Source organism: Panthera uncia, chromosome D2, assembly GCF_023721935.1.
Source record: "Panthera uncia isolate 11264 chromosome D2, Puncia_PCG_1.0, whole genome shotgun sequence".
In the NCBI taxonomy this organism is placed as follows: Eukaryota; Metazoa; Chordata; class Mammalia; order Carnivora; family Felidae; genus Panthera; species Panthera uncia.
This window is the reverse complement of record NC_064818.1, coordinates 16,544,046-16,566,658: the sequence shown is the minus strand read 5'-3', so window position 1 is coordinate 16,566,658 and position 22,613 is coordinate 16,544,046. Positions and strand designations below refer to the sequence as shown.

Here is a 22,613-nt window from a genome sequence, read left to right as displayed (position 1 = left end):
GGCCCCTCCCCCACTCGCACTCTGTCTCTCTCAAAAATAAAAACATAAAAAAAAGAAGTGATAGCTTGCTCTCCCCACTTACATGTAAGGACGCAAAGAGAGAAGGTTGCAGTCTGCACATGAGCATGGGAGCTATCACCAGATACCAAATCTGCCCGTGTCTTGATCTTGGACCTCCCAGCCCTACTTGCCTCACCCTCTACATGGTCCGAACTTTTTTTTTAAGTTTATTAATTTATTTTGAGAGAGACAGAGATAGCACAAATAGCTAAGAGACAGAGAGAGAGAGGGAGACAGAATCCCAAGCAGGCTCCAAGCTGCCAGCTATGGAGCCCGATGTGGGGCTTGAACTCATGAACCATGAGATCATGACTTGAGCTGAAAACAAGAGTAGGTTGCCCAACCAATAGAGCCACCCAGGTGCCCCAGTGGCCCAGCCTTTGATAATATACTAGTGACTTGAAAAACTGGATAGGGCATTCAATCCTGGGATCAAATTTCTTCATGAGTCATTTTTATGAAATGGGATATATTATTAATAATAACTAATATACAGAGCCTTTTAGAACCAAAAGGAAATTTAAAGTTCAATGAATCCTATCCTTAAATTTTATAATCGAAGTAGACCAAGGATCAGAGATACTAAAGACTTTTCTACACACCTATGCACATGGCACAGTTGGGGCTGAAAGAGGCCTTTTGATAGATAGTTGTTGACAATTATTAGTAATTATGGTTCTATAGAGTGAAGTATTGGAACTGGTTGTATCACATGAGCTCATCTGAAGCAGCTAGAGAATACCAATCTCCCAAGTGAGCAATGCCTTAGCAACACACAGTAGAAGGCTAGGCTGATTTAGGTCATGGAATTGAGTCGGTGGGGCCTATGGTATACACTCACAGGCGTACATTCCTGATGTATTACATGAGCTTCCTTCCCAAGAGAAACAAATTCATGCTCAACCTGAGTGACAGAGTTATTGAAATGGTGGGTCCTCTGTAGGGTAAGATTTGCATGCCCCTCCAGCAGCCATCCTCACACCGCCCCCAACCAGTTTACCTGGGTCTGAAAATAACAAAGTAGATTAGGTCTCAGGGTTATGACTGCTTGGTGGGGGAGGAGGGGCTGCTCACAAAAGAACCATAAGAGGTTATTACTTTCTTTGTAGTCACCAGGAAGCAGGGCTGGGCTGGGCTGGGCTGGACTGAGCAATGACAATGCTAAAATCACCAGAAATGCATCTTCAAGTGCATTCAGTCACAGATCTACCTATGCTCATGCCAACCATCCACGACCTGATACTGTAGCAACTTCCTTGAAGGCTTATCAAAGCGTTGCAGGCAGGATCCAGCTCATTGTGGCTTTATCTACAGAAGGCAGATGAGGACAGACTTGTCACCATCTCCTGCCTGGGGAGACTGATACCTGGTTAAATAATCGTTCTAAGCTCCCTGTCGCTGAAGGGAAGTCAAGTCAGGTCTCTTACTGCTGGGGTGCTCTATCTGGCACTAGGTTGGACTGCTCTTCAACCTTAAGACAAACCGGAAGCAGGCTGCTCAATAGTGGACAAAACAGAACTGAAAAGTCCTAGGATTTCAAAGCAGAAGGAGGCTATGCAATTTGCATTTAGGATTACTTCATTTAGCTCGAATACATAATTTGACCCATCTGACAGAGGTGGGATCCGAGACTAGGAAAGCTTAAGCAAGCTGCTCAAGATAGGACGACTGATCAGTTAGTTAAAGGGCCAACAATCCCAAAGTTCCAGGCGGGGCCACAAGGAGTACTGCAGAGAGTGTATCGCCACCCCGCTGCCCCAGCGGTGTACCCGCGAGTAATCCCTGTCCCTAAGGCACCAAGCCGCAGGGCTGCAGCCTTTTCCTGCTGTGACCCGTCAGCCAGCTCAGCCCCCTCACCCGGTGATCCGCAGGCGCTGAGCCTCCGCGCTTTGCTCTGTGGCGCCTATCTTGTCTTTGTTTGGAGTCCGGGAAAATCTGAGACCGGGGGAGGCGTGACTTCACTATTCATATCGCTTTTAAACAAACGATTTCCCAATGTGTGTCTGTTTCAAGGCTGCTGACACTTCCGTAGGCAGAGCCTGCCGCGCGGCGAGCCCTCCCTTCTGCCTATCCCCACCCACCAAGCCCTCGGCCTCCCCCCACCGCGCTTCCCTCGGCAGCTGAGAGAGAACAGCGGAGCAGTCGAAACAGCCAGGGCCGCGGGTGGGAGGCTGTTCGCGTAGCTCGTGGCTGGCGTGGAGATCTCCCCATTCATAAAACTACCATCCCTGCTCGCTGAATTCCCGCCGGCCCCGCACCGCCCCACACGCAGCAGGGTAGGGCTGGGCCCCGGGTGCTCGGTTCCGAGGGCCACGGGGCCTAACGTGGCTCGTTTTCGCGCTTCGCCATGAAGTCCCAATTTACAAATCCCATCTCGTGTCCTCGCTCAGTCTGTATGGACGACTGACATCGACCGCGGATGAGCGCTCTCGGTTGAAAGCAAGAGAGAAAATGGCTTGGGGTTCAATGCATAAATAACACCTCACTCACCCTTTGACTTCAGGCTATCCGACATTTTGTGACTTGCATTTTTTTGCTCTATCCTAGATTTAGGAAGCGCCTGTCAAACTATGCTACCTATTCATTTGTAAACAACTGGCTTTTTAGGTCCCTTTCTACCCTTTTACGGCGGTGGGTGGGAGCGCGGTAGTGGTCAAGAGAGATGATGGCAGGGGCGGGGCGGGGCAGGGCGTTGTACTAATTTAAGATGCAATCTCCGTCCAAATAATAGATTGTTATTAACAATGATCCTCTCCGCGAAACCCTTAAAATTGCCCCCTGACTCCCCTAGCAGCAAAAGGCGAGCCCTTATTCGCTGAGCTGACGCCTCCTCGGCTCCCCCCGCCCCCCACTACTCCTGCTCTGGAAATTACAACTCCTCAGCGCGCCGCGCTGGGAGGAGGAAGCGGCGGCGGCGGCGGCGGCAGGAAGGCGGGGAGGGGATTCCCGAGCCAGCCGGGCGCTCGCCCTCCGCCCGCCGGCCGCAGCGTCGCGCGGCCAAGGTCAGAGGCTCCGCCGCAGCAGCAGCAGCAGCAGCAAACCAGATCAGCGGGTCAATCCTTGCCGCGGAGGGGAAAAGCCCCAGGGCGCATTTGGTTCGCACCAGCAGCCACCAGGGAGGGAGACGAGAGAAGGTCTCCGAGCCTGCTGGGCCCCACCGAGACAGTCGCTGGCGCAGCGACCCGGCACGGCAGGTGGCCGCCTCTCAGTCTGCGCTCCAGGAGCTGGGGCGGCACTTTGAGCTCTGGGCGCTGTCCGTCGCCTCGTGGTGCTGAACCCAGCCCCACGGCCAAGGGGCCTGCTCACCCGCCTTCTCGCCTACTGATCGCTCCGATTGGGGCAGGACAGGGGCAAAAGGGAGCCCCTGGGCAGCTGCCCACTGGAGCCGAGGGGTTGAAACAGGACAGCTAGGAAACGGCAGCCTGGCCGCTGCTCCTGATGTGCATAGGAGACGCGCGCTGCAGCCGGCGGCGGCGCTAGTGCTGATTCATCACCTAGAGCTCCTCACAGGCCATCGCGAGGGCAGCGGACTGACTCTGGACTCTGGCCGCAGGTTGAAGCCGCTGGCGCAGGAGCCCCGCGGGCAGGAGGTGAGGACCCCTTCCCTTCTCTTGCCCCCAGTCGTCCTAGGGCGGTGGCGCCAGGACACAGAGAGGGGCGTGCCCCCAGGCTGTGAAGTGGTCATGCCTGTGTAATGCCCTCGCCTGCAGTCTCTCCGGTGCTGACCACGCTTGGTCCCCTCCTCCGCCTGTCTCTGGAGCTTGGGCCGTTCCATCTCCCACCCTGAGCACCTCGGTCTGTTCGCGCCGCGATGGAGGAGGAGCTGAAGTGCCCCGTGTGCGGCTCCCTGTTTCGGGAGCCCATCATCTTGCCCTGTTCCCACAACGTCTGCCTTCCTTGCGCTCGTACCATCGCCGTGCAGACCCCGGACGGTGAGCCGCACCTGCCCCAGCCGCTCCTGCACTCCCGGGGCTCGGGGCTACCCGCCGGCGCCGCCGCGGCACCCCCTCTGGACCACGACGCGGCGGCTGGCCCGGCCTGCAGCGGCGGAGGCGGGAGCGCAGCTGGCGGCCTGGGCGGCGGTGCGGGCGGTGGCGGGGACCACGCGGACAAGCTGAGCTTGTACAGCGAGACAGACAGCGGTTATGGTTCCTACACGCCGAGCCTCAAGTCCCCCAACGGGGTTCGCGTGCTGCCCATGGTGCCCGCGCCGCCAGGCTCCTCGGCCGCCGCGGCCCGGGGTGCCGCCTGCTCTTCGCTGTCCTCGTCCTCTTCAAGCTCCATCACGTGCCCGCAGTGCCACCGCAGCGCTTCCCTGGACCACCGAGGCCTGCGCGGCTTCCAGCGCAACCGGCTGCTCGAGGCCATCGTGCAGCGGTACCAGCAGGGCCGCGGGGCCGCGCAGGGGGCGTCCGCAGCCTCTGCAGTGGCCATCTGCCAGTTGTGCGACCGCACCCCACCGGAGCCGGCTGCCACGCTATGCGAGCAGTGCGACGTCCTCTACTGCGCTACTTGCCAGCTCAAATGCCATCCATCCCGGGGACCCTTCGCTAAGCATCGCCTGGTGCAGCCGCCGCCACCACCCGCGCCGGCGGAGGCAGCCTCAGCATCCCCGGGCGCTGCCCAGGGCGCCCCCAGCGGAGGTGGCGGCTGCAAGAGTCCGGGGGGCGCGGGGGCTGGAGCGGCGGGGGGCAGCGCCGCCCGCAAGTTCCCTACGTGCCCCGAACACGAAATGGAGAACTACAGCATGTACTGCGTGAGCTGCAGAACCCCGGTGTGCTATCTGTGCCTGGAGGAGGGCCGTCATGGCAAGCACGAGGTGAAGCCGCTGGGAGCCATGTGGAAACAGCACAAGGTGAGTGCAGGGTGCGCTAGCGTGGGATCACGGGTGCAAAGAGGGTGGGAGGAGAAAGGCTCCTGGTCTCTTCCCTGGAGAGTTGGCAGAGGCAGGGATTACTTTGTTCACTCCCTCATTCCCTCATCAGTCATTTGACAAACACTTAAATGAATCCAAGTACTCTGAATTGGGTGTCGGAATGGGAAAGGCAGGGAAAGAGGACTTACTCGGCGCCCTTCCCCTGAGACTGTATGATTCTACACAAAGGGCACCCATAATGCAGAAACAGGGTTTTTTTCATTCCCAAAGTTGACTAATAAATTACCCTGACGGCCCCTTCGGTTTTATGGCATCCAGGGCCCTCTTCCTCCATGGAAAAAGATTTTTTAAGTACAGATGTTCCCACCTGCTTGCAGGAAATTGCAAGGCAGGGAGGATTCTTTCCGAGCCCTCAGTGAAGGGACACACTATTTCCTACAGAGCAGAACTCCCCTCTGCTACCAGAACAGAAATTTGCCTACTGTTTCAAGGAGTCTCTAGCACTTTCTACCCCCAGAATGTATCTCAGCCAAGAGGGAAGATATAATTGCTCATGGGCTTTGAGAATTTGGCGGTGCGCCCTCTTAAGAAAGGAGCATCATTTTCCCCCAGAGACTTTCTCTTCCTGGGACTCTGTCACTCATGCTGGTGGGAGTGTGGTGGCCCTGCAGAGCAAGCCACCCTTCCCTCTGCAAGCTGCTGCAAACCTTCTTCCCCTGCGACTGGCCTGGGGGTGCCACCTCCCAAGTGAAAATGGAACAGCCTCTAAGTGCCAGTTCACGGTTGCCAATGTGTCTTCCTATCTGACACTGGGCAAGAGAATCCTCAAAATCAGGTCATGCCCTTGTTCAGGCCCCCAGGCAAGAGTGGGTCCAACTCTTCTAATGAACATTGACCTTAATTTCCTATCCAAAGGCCAAGCCAAGCAGCTGGACTCAGGGGCACCGAAGGTCAGTGATTCTGGTCTGGCAGAGTTAGAGTCCCTGTTGGATGACCCCAACTACACCTGCACATTTGGACACTTATCATTCAATATCCTCTTTCCAGTAAATTCTCACTCCACAAAGAGGCAGGAGGTCTTAAGGTCCCAACAGAATTATGTATTCTGCTTGAGGAGGAAAGACACAGGAAATTAATCAATTTGCCATGGTTACCTTGTATCATCCAACTGGAAATGGACAGAAAATGTAGCATACATGAGAGAAGGGACTAACCTATTCCTATTATAGATTTATTATAGTCACAATAAGTAACTATTAACTATATAATTTCATCTGCTACAATGAGTGTGCTATTATTATAATTTAACATTTTCAAATCAGAAAATTAGAAAAGGAATGGGGAAAACTTTAGAAATCCCCCTTGGAGATGGAAATTTGCAGAAGAGACATCATGTCACAAATAAAACTTTTGCAAAGAGGTTGTGATCAGTTACCAAGACAAGAAGTATAGGTTCACATTCAGATGTCACAAGTTGTTAAATTTTCACAGTCTTGAAGGCTAGAAATAATTCTAGGTATTGCCACCCAAATCTTTAGACTTAGTGAAGAGTGGAAACCAACATGAATTGAGATTTTTTTTAAATTAATCTTTTAAAAATTTTTTTAAAATTTATTTATTTTAAAAATCTTTTTTAAAAATTTATTTATTTTGACAGGGAGAAAGAGGCTGTGAGTGGGGGAGGGGCAGAGAGAGAGAGAGATGGAGAGAGAGAGAGAATCCCAAGCAGGCTCTGCACTATCCGTGTAGAGCCTGACATGGGCTCAAACCCACAGACCGTGCGATCATGACCTGAATTGAAATCAAGAGTCGGATGCTTAACCGATCGAGCCACCCAGGCTCCCCCAGATGAATGTGCAGTCTTAAAAGACATTAAGACTCTTGCCAGGAAAAGTGAGTTAGATAATGAGCTATGGTTTCCAGAACCTCTTGGTTCTTGCAGAAAAAATCATTAGTCATCCTTTCCTTGATGTCCACAGCACTTTTATAACATTTCTAACCTCAACCAACAATGCACAGTTACGAGAAAATACGGAAAGCACATGTGAAATTTGCTCAACAGACTGGGAAAGTTATCTATGGAAAACACAACTATGCAGAATCTGGTGTGTCAGTGCTGTATGTAATGCCACAGCTTCAGGGAAATCACAGCTTCACAAATCCAGAAGGAATGATGGGAGATACTTTTGTGAAACCCCATTTCCAAGAATGAATAGAAGTTCTCCTGTTCTCTTTCAGCAGGTACTGGTTTTCTAAAGAAAGGAAAATTATTGAGTGCTTATGATGAGCAGCTCACTGAAGGGCATGGAATCAAAGGAAAAGATAAATGAGGAAGCACAGGTGGAACGTTTGGTCTTGCTTTGTGGTCAGGCATGTAGACCTCCACTGTGAGAGTAGATTTTTTTAAAGTTTATTTATTTATTTGGCGGCGGGGGGGGGAGGTGGTGCAGAGAGAGAGGGAGAGAGAGAGAGAGAGAGAGAGAGAGAGAGAGACTCTCAGCAGGCTCCACACTGTCAACACAGAGCCCATCGCAGGGCTGGATCCCACATCTGTCCTCAAGATCACGAACTGAGCTGATATCAAGAGTTGGGCGCTCAACCGACTGAGCCCCCCAGGTGCCCTGGTAGCTACCTTTGAAAGAGAAACTGGAACACTCAATTTCACAGTCCCACTGGGGCAGTTTAAGTTCTTCAGTAAAACTTAAAGTCTCTGTTGTTGTTATCATCCAAAAATCCCAGCCGCCATGACAAAGGCTTGCTGCCCTACCAGAACTAGACTTGGGACGGAAACATTTCCCTAACACTCCTGTGACTGCAGAAGCCTTCATTTAAGCCCTGCTCTAATTCCTCCCAAGCATGACCAGAGCTTGCCATCTAATTAGTGACTCTTTAGCAAAGAGAAATGTAAGTGACACTGAAATCTATTTTAAAACGAGATTGATTATCACCTTTTGAAAACAGTGTAAAAACTTCAGGTGTTGGCTCAACACATTTTTATGTATTGAAGTATACTTGACATACAATATTCTATTAGCTTCACATGTACAAGTTAGTGATTGGACATTTATATACATTGCGAAAACTGACCACCATAATAGGTCTAATCTCCACCTGTCCCCGTAGAAACTTAATACAATGTTATTGACTGTATTCCCCATGCTGTACATTGCATCCCCATGACTTGGTTTTTGTATAACTGAAAGTTTGTGTGTCTTGATCTTCTTCACCCATTCACACCACCCCCCTTTTGAACCCCTTTCCCTCTGGCCACCACCACTCTGTTCTCTGTATCTATCAGTGTGGGTGTTGTTTTGTCTATTTGTTTGTCTTTTTTTTTTTTTTTAGATTCCACTTATAAGTGAAATCATGTGGTATTTCTCTTTCTCTGACTTATTTCACTTAGCACAATAACCTCAAGGTCCATCCACGTTGTCACAGGTGGCAAGATATTGTTCTTTTTTATGGCTCAGTAATGAGAGAGAGAGAGAGAGAGAGAGAGAGAGAGAGAGAGAGCGCCTCTTCTTTATCCATTCATCTATTGATGAATGTTTAGGTTGTTTCCATATCTTGGCTATTGTAGCACTTTTTAGATGATTCTTCCAGAAAAGTGTTCATCCTTTGAAAGACACGTTGATGTAAAGAAACAATGTGTGGGGAAAGATAGGACAAAGGAAGGGAAGCTTTCTAGGAGAGCTTTTGTCTTTCTGCGTATTGAATATGGAATTCTAATTTTCCTGAAGCCAGGATTGTTGAAAGCTGTGTCTCTTCCCTAGACAGACACGTCATGGATTATCAACAAGTCCATCTGTAACTCCTACTGGGTGCCAATGGTCAATGCTAAATTATTATCGGTAGAAGTTGATTCCTGAACTGAGGTATAAAATGCTAGATGAACCCTTCTTTAGAAGTCTTTGAAGATCCCGGGAAAATAAGAGAGTATTAAAACAAAATCTCGTTGAGACCCCAGGATTACTGTTCCTAATGAGTCAGCACTTCACAAGAGCAAAGGAAGAGATGACGAGGCCTAGAAATCTCAGGGAAAACAAGACTTCAGGTTACTTTCATGTCTTGAGGTTCTGCCAGAGGGCACTTGACTTCTCAGCACCCTGTTCCTACCTGATTTTATTTTTATAAAAGGGATAAGGAAAGGCTTTTAGCCTTTAAAGCCCGAGTGTAAAGGCTTCCTCCATTAAAAGAAATAACACATAAATAACAAAGGCAGAACATGTCATTGTAGCTGAACTATGATCATTAGTACACTTATTTGAATATCGGCAGAATTTTATAACACAAGTGACCAATGCTCATTGTTAAGACTTAGAATTACAAATCTAGAATTGTAAGAAAAGAAATAGCCCTAAATCCCAATTTGGAGAGAAAAAAAAATTTCTAATGTTTTAGGTTTTCCTTGTAGAATTCTATCATACATTTATTTTGTGTCCTTTTTTCATTCATCATACAATATAAATATCTTTTCTGTCAATTAATGTACATCGTTTTTGATACAGCATGCCATTGCTGCATAAAGATTTAGTATTTTACTTGAGCCACACCTTAGTGCTGGACTTTAGGTTGTTTTCAGTCTATGCCTATACTCTTAATTATTTAAATCTATGCCTATACTCTTAATTATTTCCTTACGTTACATTTCTAAACGTGGAGTTACTATGTGAAAACATACTGGCTTTAAGATATTTGATTAATGTGGGGCGCCTGGGTGGCTCAGTCCGTTGAGTGTCCGACTTCAGCTCAGGTCATGATTGCACAGCTTGTGAGTTCAAGCCCCACATCAGGCTCTGTGCTGACAGCTCAGAACCTGAAGCCTGCTTCGCATTCCGTCTCCCTCTCTCTCTGCCCCTCCCCCACTCATGCTCTGTCTCTCTCAAAAATAAACACTAAAAAAATTTTTTAAAGAAATCCTATATAAAAAAAAAAGATATTTGATTAATGTTACCAAATAAAAATTTTTTTAAAGAAATCCTATATATAAAAAAAATATATTTGATTAATGTTACCAAATTACCTTTCATAAAGGTTATACTTATTTTATCCCAAGAGAAAAAATTATGTAAATAATAAAAAAGTCATGTAGAGAGGGACCATGGTGGGGCAGGAAAAAAGTGGATTATTTTGTGTCTAGTAATTACTACTTGCTATTTGCATCACATTATTGATAGAATTATTTTTAAAAAGAAGATTACAAATACAGTAAAATCTTGGATTGCGAGTAACTTGTTCTGCGAGTGTTCCGCAAGATGAGCAAACATTTTTAATAAATTTTAACTTGATAAGAGAGCAACATCTTGCAATACGAGTTGTACGTGATGCTGAATGTCACATGATCACAACTGAGCCAATGGCTCTTGAAATTCACATTGATATATGAGTGCTTTGGATTATAAGCAAATTTCTGGAACAAATTATGCTTGCAAACCAAGGTTTTACCATATGTAGAATTTTAAAAATTTTTTTAAGGTTTATTCATTTTTCAGAGACAGAGAGACAGAGTGTGAGCGGGGGAGGGGCAGAGAGAGAGGGAGACACAGAATCCGAAACAGGCTCCAGGCTCTGAGCTGTCAGCACAGAGCCCTACGTGGGGCCGAACTCACAGACGGCGAGATCATGACCTGAGCTGAAGTCGGACACTCAACTGACTGAGCCACCCAGGCGCCCCCATATGTAGAATTTTAGATCCCTAACTACTAGTTGGGGATCTGCCTTCTCTCAAAACTTGGTTTGATCTGCATGGCTGTTGTCCAAATAGCCCTCTTGATCTTGAAGGCCTATGAAAAGACCAGGCCTTGAGGGCCTACCTACGGCACTTTAGGGTGGGGTTGGGTGGGGAGAAAGAGTTCAGTAGAGAGAAGTGCTTGGCAAAATCCTTTGGGGAGGTCTGAGTTCTATTACTCTATAGCTGATTGCTGCACAAGAGCTGAGCTGCCTGTTCTAAGCCAACTGCTACTGAGTGAAAATGCATCAGTGTCATCAGAGCATGTGGCATGGAAACATGTGCAATCTGAGGGAAAGTCTGGATTAAAAAAAAAAAAAAAAAGGAGCATGCGCAAGCAGGGGAGGGGCAGAGAGAGAGGGGAGACACAGAATCTGAAGCAAGCTCCAGGTTCCCAGCTGTCAGCACAGAGCCCCCCCCCGGGGCTCGAACTCACGAACCATGAGCCAAAGTCAGACACTTAACCAACTGAGGCACCCAGGCACCCCAGAAAGTCTGGATTTTCGAGAAGCTGAATCTTTCACCAACTCTAAAGTTCTGAGAAATGTACTGTAGGCTGGCTTCTGTTCCATATGCCCCAGGCCGGCTAAGAACCAATGGCTAATCTGTTTAGATTTCTGGAAACATGAGTTCCCTCTGATAACTAGAGACCACCACGTCCTCTCAAACCACCCTCCATGTTCACATCACCACTGTCTTCAAAGACACCTGGGCTATAGTCCTGTTCTTTTCTTGGATTTAATCCCAAGCAGGTTGGTGATTTCAGAACAATTACTCGAAAGAACCCTTATGTTAACAACCTTTGAAATACGTGCTTTCCTCATCACTCCACACATTTGGAAAACAGAAGTGGGTTTCAGAGAAGAAGGCAAAAATCCATAAGCTTGAACTGCTTTCCTTGAAGGCTGTTTATAGAGATAGGAGTACTTAAAATTTAGGAAGACCTCAAAGAATGTGAAAGGACATTGCTAGTGATAAATAGATTTCATACTGTGTGCTATGGTAGTCATTCCATGGCTGAGATGTTGTCTTTTTAGCCTGCACTGGGAGGTATGGATGGATATTTATGGTGGGTGGATATTCATGGTGATGGGACTTTAGCTGTGGATGTCAACAATGTGGAATATTCCAGAGGGGAGCTTATCTCTTCCTCTCTGAGGCAGACTAGGGAGAGGGTTGACAAACTGTAGCCCACCATCTGTTTTTGTGAATAAACTTTTACTGGAACTGAGCCACGCTTGTTGGTTTACATATTGCCCATGGCTGCATTTGGCTACAGTTGCTGTTGGGGAGAGTTGAGTGGCTCCAACAGAGACCTGTGGCTTGCAGAGCCGAAACTATTTACCATCTGGTCCTTTGTGGAAAAAAGCGTGCTGACCTCTGGACAAGGACCTGCGACCACAGTGTGGTCTGCTGAGCAGCAAGCAGCAATGGCAATACCCAGGAGCTTGTTGGAAATGCCACAGTCTTAATGACTCCAGATTTGAATGTTAACAACATCCCGTGTTGATTTGTGTGTACTTCAAAGTTTGAAAAACCCTGATGGAAATGCTTTCTGGGCTTCAGGGCACTGGGCCCATCATTCTAACTGTGCAAGTCATTTGAGAAGTGGGGTGCCCCCTCAAGCCTGAAGCTGATACTCAGTAAGCGGACTCTAGGGAGTCTAAGCAGATTGAACCAGAGAGCCTTAATTACTCTGGCACCAAACAGAATCTTTAGGTTCAGCAAATTCTGGGTGCTGGGAGACATTTCAGTGTTCGAAGAACACCTGGCCCGGAGGGGCAGGAATCTCTGAGGGGTGGAGGCGTGTGCAAAGCTGAGCCTTCCTGGGCTCAAGCGTAGGTATCACAGGAGAAGAGAACGCTGGACAAATGCTCTTTGCTGCTTCCCTGGGATTGAACAGAAATGGATTTACTGTTTGTATCTCTGGATTTCCTTTGGGTTGATGACTTAGTTGTTCTGTGAAGAAGCAAAGAGAGTCTTTATCCACTCTTTAGCCAGGTTTGAAGGGCCTGCCCAGGGAATGGTGGAGTTTGGAAGTATCAAAACCATGGAACCTAAGGGGCAAGGGAAAATCCAGGCAGAGATGGGGGGGGGGGGTATGAATTCACCCTTCCCTGCTTGCAATTTCCTCTTGCAAAGCAAGAGCTGTGCAGGATTTTAAGTTTTTCATTCCTAGAATAGACTGTTTCCGGCAGACGTGGTGAATTCCAGCCTCCTCATTTTGCAGATGAGGAACTTAAGGCCCAGGGGCTTGCTATTGTTGCACAGCAAGTTGTGAAATGATTTCGTAAAAAGATGATCCTTTCAATCTCTTCATTGTACCTTTTGATTAACTACAAAAATGTAACAGAATGCTGTGTATGTATCTGAACAAAAACATGTGTATGGCATCACTGAGAGAGTAATTGTGAATGGAAGAAATATTCTAAAAAGTAGGGACAGAGATTGGGCATGGCCTCTCTTCCATTCAACTGCAATGGGGCAGCATTAAATAAAATGGAAATAAAAGGATGTGGAGGAGACAAAGCATCCTGTTTAGAATAAATAGGATGAAAGAATTTGAGGGCTGGAGGGAATGTAACAGATTACATAGCACCACCTCTTTATTTTCCAGGTGGCTATAGAGGGGTTAAGTGGTTTGGAGGAGAGAGTAGGGAATGGTCCAGAAGGGACAGGAACGGTGAGGTGGGGCTAGTGAGCTCAAGAGTGTAGAAGAGGTCTAAGTGACAGAGATAGCAGGATGGAATACTAGCACCTGCCAGAAGACTGGGCCTTGGTCACATGTCATTTGAAAAATCTGTTTGGACAGGACATTGTTTTTGTTTGTTTGTTTGTTTTAAGATATATATATATATATATTTTATTTTTTAGAGAGTGAGTGCAAGTGGGGGAGGGTCAGAGGGAGAGAAAGAGAGAGAGAGAGAGAGAGTGAGAGAGAGAAAGAGAGAATTTTAAGCAGGCTTCATGCTCAGTGCAGAGCCCAACTTGGGGCTTGATCCCACAACGCTGGGATCATGACCTGAGCTGAAATCAAGAGTCCGATGTTCAACCAACTGAGCCACCCAGGCACCCCAGACAATACATAGTTGTTGGTTTTTTTATGTTTGTTGTTTATTTATTTATTTATTTGGAGAGAGAGAAAGAGAGAGAGAATGAGAGAGGCAGAGAATCCCAAGAAGGCTCTGTGCTGACAGCACAGAGCCCAACAGGGGGCTCCATCCCATGAACAGTAAAATCATGACCTGACCTGAAACCAAGAGTCAGATGCTTAACCTACCGAGCCACCCAGGCACCCACAGACAGTACATAGTTTTTTAAAATGAGGTCAAGGCTGTGTTAAGAAATGTAAGCAAATGTTGTCCAATCTCTTAATTCTTATTAATTGTTGGATTCTGGGTGGTAGTAATAAAGGCTGGAAACCAATAAAATATGAATAATCAGAAATGAGAAGCCTCTTAAAATGAAAACTGTGGCTTATCATCATTCAATGAATTATGTGTTGCCATATGGTTGACTTTGCCTATCAGCTGAGCGGTATACCCACATAACTAAAAGTGATCTCTAGTACTTAACTATGGATAACTAAAAGCTGGTGGGTGCCTCTTGACCATTAAGTCCTTTTTCTGAGCTTATGTCTCTAATAAGTATTTATTCTTCAATTCAACTAATTACTTCTTCAATCAGCAAGTAGATTGTGAATGTCTAAATCATACCAGGCACCATTCTAAACACCAAGGCTACAGAAGGGTGTGCTCTCTTCTCACAAAGAGCATAAATGTAGTCCCAAGAGAAGGAAGATCAACAAGTGTACAAATAAATAAATTTCTTTCTTTTTTTTTAATTTTTTTTCAACGCTTTTATTTATTTTTGAGACAGAGAGAGACAGAACATGAACGGGGGAGGGTCAGAGAGAGAGAGGGAGACACAGAATCTGAAACAGGCTCCGGGCTCTGAGCTGTCAGCACAGAGCCTGACGCGGGGCTTGAACTCACGAACCGCAAGATCATGACCTGAGCCGAAGTCGGACGCATAACCGACTGAGCCACCCAGGTGCCCCAATAAATTTCTAATATTAGATTATTTCTTAGTGGATATCAGAAACTATCTGATATCCACTAAGATGGAAGTAAAATAATGTGATAAAAAAAAAAAACTTGGTGGACTTCTTTGAGGGGAAGATGGAAAAAGCAAGACTTGAAAACCGGATGAGATGTGGCCAGCCCTGCCCAGTTCTGAAAGTAGCATATTTCATAGGGAAAACAAGAACCAAGAACCAGAGGTGGAAGGTGCCCAGTGTGTTCATAGGACAGAAATGGGCCCCTGTGTTTGGAGTATAAGAAAGATGAATAAGTGGCAGAAGCAGAAAGATAGGCAGGGTCTGGAGGACACAGGACCTGGCAGGCCACAGGAAACAGGTTGGATTTTATGGTAAATGAATGCAGTGGGAGACTGCCAGAGACCTTCAAGCTTGGAAGTGATGTTTTTTTTAAATATCATTTTTGACTGCTGTTTGCAAAATGCATAGTAGGGGGACAAGAATAGAGGCAGGAAGACAAATTGGAGGTGATTGCAGTAGTTTGGGCTACTTTAATTGGGAGAGAGGCAGCAGTGATGGAGAGAAGTCTATATATTCGTGTCCCACTTGGAATTCTCTGAGCTTCTTGGAGTTGTGGTCTGATGTCTTTTATTATTTTGGGAAAATTCTCTTATATTGTCTCTTTAGATAATTCTTTTGCTCTGCTCTCTCTCTCTTGTCCTTTTTTTTAAATTTTTTTTTTTTACCATTTATTCATTTTTGAGAGACAAAGAAACAGAGTACAAGCAGGGGAGGGGCAGAGAGAGAAGGAGAACACAGAATCCAAAGCAGGTTCCAAGCTCCGAGCTGTCAGCACAGAGCCTGATGTGGTGCTTGAACTCATGAGCTGTGAGATCATGACCTGAGCCAAAGTCGAATGCCCATCTGACTGAGCCACCCAGGAGCCCCTCTCTTGTCCTTTAGGAGTTCCAATAACATATATGTTAGATTGTTTGATATCATCCCACAGTTCTTGGATGCTCTGTTCTTTGTTCTTTAATCGTTTTTCTTGTCTCTTTGTGTTATGGTTTCAATAATTTCTATTGACTATTCTTCAAACTCGCTGATTCTTTCCTAGACCATGTCCTGTCAACTGATAAGCTTATTTCCAGATTTCCTCTGCATTTTCTTAGTTTCTTGTCCCTTCTCCAGCAGTAGGAAGCTTCAAATAGTCTGGACCCATGACTGTTTTCTGCATAAGCCCCAGAAACATAGGGTTTTTCTCTTTCCCTTTCTCCAGCCATAAGAGGTCTTCACCTTATTCAGAGCAATGAGGTAGAAGGACAGGAGTTGCTGTCTGTCCTCAGTGGCTTAGGATTTTGTTCTGGATGGGAGAAGGATCCCAGTGGAGCTTTGTACTTTCCTGTAGTGATTGTCACATGCCTTCTTCAGTGCAACTTCTGGGGTGCAGAAGTTTCCCTTTTTTTAATCTAATGATCACTTTAGATTATGTAACTAATCAGGTTCCCTTTTCTCTTCAGCTGTTAAAATGTCTAGAGCCAAATATTTGATACATACATAATAGATTTAATTATGTTACAGATTCCAAGCTTTATTTCTGGCTCCATTTATGTCCTCACCCTTCTTTTTCTCTCGTTTAAGTGATGCACTATTGAATTCTATAGCCCCTTGCAAACTGCCTTAAATACCTTTTGAAATAGATTAATAAAGAAGCAAACAGTGGCCTACTTGAATCAAACCAAAAAGAATAAGAAACCTCATTAAGATAGTACCCTACTTCTGAGCAGTGCTCAGTCACTGCTAAAGAAATGCTGCTTGAAAACATTCAGTTCAGGGAACAGGGATCTTCCCAGTCACTGGGACATGTGGCTGCTCCCTTTCAGTCCTATGTAATAAAGAGACTCCAAAACGACTGCCTGCTCTAGACAATAGATCATTCACCCTATTTCACATTCTTCATAGGAACAACACCATATACCATTGGCTTGTTTGGAGGGTGTGATTACTACCTCTCAAACTGGCTTCCTTTCCAAGTATTTGCAGCTTATCACTGATGAATGTGTGTCCTCCTTACAGTCCAATCTAGCAGGGGCCACACCTGTAGCTTTTAGGGAATACGAAGATGCACAAAGGGGCAAGCCAGGGCACATTAAAGTCAAGAAGATCCTGCTGGGAGTAGTAGTGTCAGGAACTGTGAGACATTTGAAATTTTAGCCTATGTACAAGCTCTCGAATCCAGTTACTACAATTTCATGCACGAAGGCAGAGGACATGAGACTCGAGGCAGAGATGAAGAACAATTGATCACTCCCAGCAGTAGCAGTAGTCAGAGTATCAATCAGTATATCTGTGCCAATTCCCTGAGCCTCCATTCACCCTGGGTTGTATGCAGAGGGCCAGATCCACCTGCACTCATAGTAGGTTGCATCACAAGACAGGAAGCGTGAACTTAGAGAGCCCAAATCTTTTATAAAGGGCAGTTATCATGGGGCACTTTGCTCCAGAGAGAAACAGCTGTCTAGTTTCCAAGATTGTTGTCTCTACAAACATTCTTGGAAAGACTGTCCAGAAAAAAAAGAGTAATCAGTACTTCATGGTCAGACTTGCAGAAATGTGTGAGACCCACAGAAAAGTGTATTCCAACAGGATTAAAAAAAAATTTAAATGTTTCCTCGAGTGATTTCCACCTCATATGCTTCATGGGAAGTTACACAGGCCCCTCTGGTGCCCAAAGCTTCTTTTCAGTTTAGGTACACAGGTCTCAGGGCCACCTGGGTAAAGCAGGAAGGATTCATGCTGTTATCTGTCACGTTTCTTGCTCCTTTAGGGTTTGCCAGGTATCATGATGGTGGTGGTGATGGGATCTGTGTAATGGAGCCCAAATAATGTTATGAGTTAACATTGCACAGTTAAGGTAGCTTTCGTTCCTGAGTCTATTCATGTTTCCTCTAGCATATGAATGACAACAAACATCATTTCATGGCTCTGTATTATCTAATCAAAACATTCCATTGGATAAGCATTTGTTGGGCACCTACTGTAATTCACAGGCTGTGCTGGGGACTGGGGATACGCATAAAACAGGCCACAGGAGAGCTCAGCGCCAACTGGAGAAGAAGGATCATTTGATAATGTTGTTCTATGCACAACCTTATGTGCATAGAATTAATATTAAACAGTAGAACAGATGGGGTGCCTGGGTGGCTCAGTGGGTTGAGCATCCAGCTCTTGATTTCAGCTCAGGTCATGCATGACCCCACGGTTGGTGAGATCTAGCCCCACATCGGGCTCTGCACTGACAGTGAGGAGCCTCCTTGGGATTCTCGGTCTCCCTCTCTCCGCCCCTCCCTCACCTGTGCTCTCTTGTGCTCTAAGTAAATAAATAAATTTTTTTTAAGTGGAACAAGTGCCATATTTTAAATGTGAATAAGCCAGTGAGGGAACAGAGAGGAAAAGGCAGTTAATTCTGCCTAGAGTTTCAAACGGGGAGGGGGAAAAGAGTAGTAAGGGGGAGACTGAAGACAAGATCTTTGAGCTGATGTTATGAATGATGAGTGTGAGTTTTATCAGTCAAGAAAGAAAGAAGGAACTTAGACGTACAGCAATGTGTGAGGTGTTAAGAAGAATGTTTTATGGTAGAGTAAGCCAGGGCTTAACATATATCCATTTGAAGCAAAGGGACATTGAGAAATATGATGCCATTCCTGATTTAAAAAAAACAAACAAACAAGGGATCCTCAGTTACCCATTTTTTTAGCACCTGAGACTTACTGAAAACATACTGGATCTGGAGTGGTAAAAGAATAATGAGGGTAATTGGATTCCAGCAGCTGCATTTAAGGGGACAGCTAGCTTGAGAGGCTAAGAAAGGTTAAACATTAGCTTTATTTCAATTTCAATGGAGAACAGGAATAGCTTGGGTATAATCCTTTAGAAGATTCTTGTAATTTTTCATCATTTCCCCAGGTGTTATATTTACCCTGTTTGCCAGTAAAACCTGGTAACAAAAATCTGTGAACATTTCAACTTGCTTTGCTCGGTTAATGGGTTAGGGGAGGGAAGAGAGGAAACAAAAGGAGAAGAAGAAGGAGAAAGAGAAGAAGGAGGAGGAGAAGGAAGAGAAGAAGAAGGAGAAGAAGAAGGAGAAGAAGAAGGAGGAGAAGGAGAAAGAGAAGAAGAAGAACAAGAAGAAGAAAGAAGAAGAAAAGGAGGAGGAGAAGAGGAAGGAGAAGGAAAAGAAGAAGGAAGAGGAGGAGGAAAAGAAGAAGTGAGAGAGCTGGATGAGAAAAGAGATTCACAGGAGAAAGGAGGCGATAAAAGGGACTGGACCCAAGGGCTGATTAATAGGGTGATTTTGGATTGGTCATTAGATAGACAGGAGGGCTCATCTGTCCACTGAGGCACAAAAGATAAAGAACAACTCCAGAGCACGAGTAACTTGTGCTGAAAGTGCATGGAACCAACCTAAGAATGAACGGGCTCAGAGTAGGGAGTCATACCAGCAGAGACATTAGGGAGGGCTGTGAGAAAAGGGGGAGGTGCAGTTGAGTTTCAGAGAACTGGAAGAATTTGGAGGGGTGAAAAGGAAGGAGGTGTCCCAACAAAAAGGCAAATGGTATTTTCCGTAATTTGACCATGGAAAGAAAACTCTCAATTCTCATCAAACGTGATTCTCACAAAAACAATTCTATTAATGGTTACCAGTGATGACAGTTGGCCTGATCCTAACGAAGCAGTTTGGGTTACTGGGCCATAAAAAGGTCCCCTTGCCTTTGCTCAGTAAATGTTTTTTTGTGCATTGGCAAAGTCAGGATTCTGGTCCCGTGGGGTCTGTGGGCCCGACATCCTATCCCAGGCTTGTTTGGTACCACCCACACATGATCTGAATTACTGTCTGCTCTCTGGCCGGTCTTCATGGTCATGGCTGTGCCCAATTTTACTTTTCTGCCAATAGGGTCCTCTCAGAGTCTTTATTACTCCGAGAAGTAATTTATTACAGAGACGAGTCTTTATTATAACAAGTAATACTCATTGTAATACTCCAGACAGCTTTAAAAATAAAATCCCATCTCGATTAGACTTTCCTTATTTATACGTATCGATGGGGTCTTGCAGCTAACAGAGACTTACCAGGTGTCTGTCCTTATTTAACCAACTTTATACATCACATGCATAAATAACACTGTACTTTGAACATCTTGACAGCAAGAACTGTCTTATTTATCTTTGTATTCACAGTACCCAGCAGAGCGCTGGCACCCGGTAGGCTATGAGAAACATTTATTTAATAAAGGAATAGTGACAATACCAAAATGTGTTTTAAGAGCAATGCCACAAATGACTATTCCAGTGGAATCCTTATGAATCCGTGGTGAATCACGAAACAGAGTGATTCATGAAGGAGGGGCATTCCAGCCAATGGTATGGAAAATGAGGGGAGGAGGGATTTTGCATTTTTCTGGTCCCCCTATTGAAAAGAGCCATCCACACTTGCTGGCATGGCACTCCCTTCTCTCGTTATATATGGAAGTGGTATCGGAAACAGTGAGCTGATCTCATGGCATGACAGAAGCTAGCTGGAAATGTTGGTGGATTTTTCCTAGATGTTAGCATTGCTACATCGCTTTTGTCATTAAGTTTTAAAATTTTAATTCCAGTGTAATTAATATACAGTGTAATATTAGCTCCATCACTTGCCAGGGAATGACCTTGTACTAAATGAGATAATGCACTTTAAGAAACTAAGGCAGTGCACACGCCCTGGTAGGTGTTCAATAAAGGAAAGCCACTATTATCATCATTGTCGCGGTATTATTGTCAGGGTCAAGTGTGGTGTGAAACGGCAGTGGGTCCATCTTCCAGAGTCCGTCCTCTGGCGGGACCACTTCACACCATCGCATAAAATGGATATCTAGAGAGATCTATCCCAGGATCGTCGGAACCGACCTTCTGGTCCTTCGCTGGCTGAAGTCATGGGAAGGATTTGAATTGAAATCAAAAGATCTAGGATCACTTCAGAGCTGTGTCTTTGGGTTAGTGTTTAATGGCTCTCCTGCCTCAGTTTCCCTCCACTTGAAAGGCTGGTGTGGGATGAAATGAGATGAAGTAAGTAAAGGTCCCTATCATACCTTTGAGGCACTCATTCCTTGCGGTCCTTGACTTCTTTCCTGAAGGTACGAGGAACTTGTCCTGCCTTCCCTTTAACTCATTACTTGTATTTATGATGTGGAGACTGAGGACGTGCGATATGATCCCATGCGGTGAATACATATGAAAGAATACATGGTTAGATAGATAGGTAAAAGGAGTATACATCATGGCCCCTTGTTAGGGCCGCTGAAACAAATTGTCACAAAGGGTGACTTAAAACCACCACAATTTATTCTCTCCCAGTACTGGAGGTCAGAAGTCAGAGATCAAGGTGCCAGCAGGGCCACGCCCCCTCTGAAAGCTCTAGGGAAGGAACGCAGCCCAGGCCTCTTTCCTACTTCGGTGTGTTTCCTCGGCTTGTGGCCATGAACTCCCAGTTTCACGTGCCATTTTCCGTGTGTGTGTGTGTGTGTGTGTGTGTGTGTCTCAGTATCCAAACTCCCCTCCCTCGCTTTTTAAGTTTATTTACTTATTTTGAAGTGGGGGGGGGGGTTGGGGCGCTGCAGAGAGAGAGAAGGAGAGAGAGAATCCCAAACAGGCTCCACACTGTCAGCATAGAGCCCTATATGGTGCTCGAACTCATGAACCCTTAAGATCATGACCTGAGCCAAAATCACAAGTTGGACGCTTAACCGACTGAGCCACCCAGACCTCCCCAAACTTCCCCTTTTTATAAAGACATCAGTCACATCCGATAAGGGGTCACCCTACTCCACTGTTACTTCATTTTTTTTTTTTTTTTTTTTTTTTTTTACTTAACTAATTACATCTGCAATGACCCTCAGCCCAAATAAGTCACATTCTGAGATACTGGAGATTAGGACTTCAATATAGGAAGTTTTGTGGGACACAGTTCAACCCATGGCACACAATAACATTCATAAATCAACCTGGACGGAGAAACGAAACAAAAAAAGAGCTGGCAATCGAGAGGCAGAAGTTACAAATCCAAGCAGGTCAAACCAACTGTTTCCTAAAACCCTGTGACAATATTCAGCCACATTGACTGGCTTTGCTCCTGACGTTGCAGAGACCAGGCTCACTAAGGGCCGTGGGGGTTTAGACTCCAGTTGTGGGTCAGGGGTAATGAAGGTCCTGTGGTAAGGGAGGGACCAAGGGTGTTAGGTGGCAGTGCTGAACATCTACAGGTGTCTGAAGACTCTGGGCAAAGAGTAGGAGAAGGGATGGAGGGGAAGGTGGCTTCATGGGAGCCTTTTCAGCCTTACCATTTTCCCATGAGTCCTCACGATAATCACCAGAAGTAACTATATTGAAAGTATTAACCATCCAGGATTACAGCAAAGAAATATCATCGCTTAACACTGTATGTTAGCTACTCTGGAATTACAATACAGAAATAAAAGCAGCAACAATACATATGTATTATTGCTGCATCAAGACATTGTTCTCACATTTAAATCCTGCATTAGAAGGTATTTGGGGGAAAGAACATGGGGCTGTTAGTTTTCGTTCTAAAATTGCTTAGTGGTGGAGATTTCAAATGAGATCTTAGTCATGTTATTTTTTTGAAACAAATAGCTTTATTGTTTTTTCTGATTGAAAAAGAAGAATAACACTCATTGTTTAAAACATTCAGAAAATACAAAGATGCAAAGAAAAATGTGAAAAATCACCTGTACCTTTACAACTTACAATGTGTGTGACACACACACACACGTATATAGTTACCTTAATAGTGGCTGGATAGATAGATACAGTATACACACACACACACACACACACACACACACACACACACG

The 22,613-nt window shown here is 45.7% G+C and overlaps 1 protein-coding gene across 11 annotated transcripts in view; it reads left to right on the top strand.

Moving 5' to 3' along the window:
• The first annotated feature begins 3,871 nt into the window (after positions 1-3,871).
• TRIM67 (tripartite motif containing 67) overlaps positions 3,872-22,613 on the top strand; it is a 51,823-nt gene continuing 33,081 nt past the window's right edge. For 9 of the 11 annotated variants that reach the window (XM_049645032.1, XM_049645029.1, XM_049645031.1 and 6 more), the window contains exons 1-3: positions 3,872-4,011; positions 4,120-4,626; positions 4,720-4,915. In XM_049645032.1, coding sequence (XP_049500989.1) covers positions 3,872-4,011; positions 4,120-4,626; positions 4,720-4,915 — 843 coding nt within the window. Of the gene's footprint in view, positions 4,916-22,613 lie in introns of all 11 variants that reach the window. The other 2 variants (XM_049645026.1, XM_049645022.1) reach the window with 2 other exon arrangements.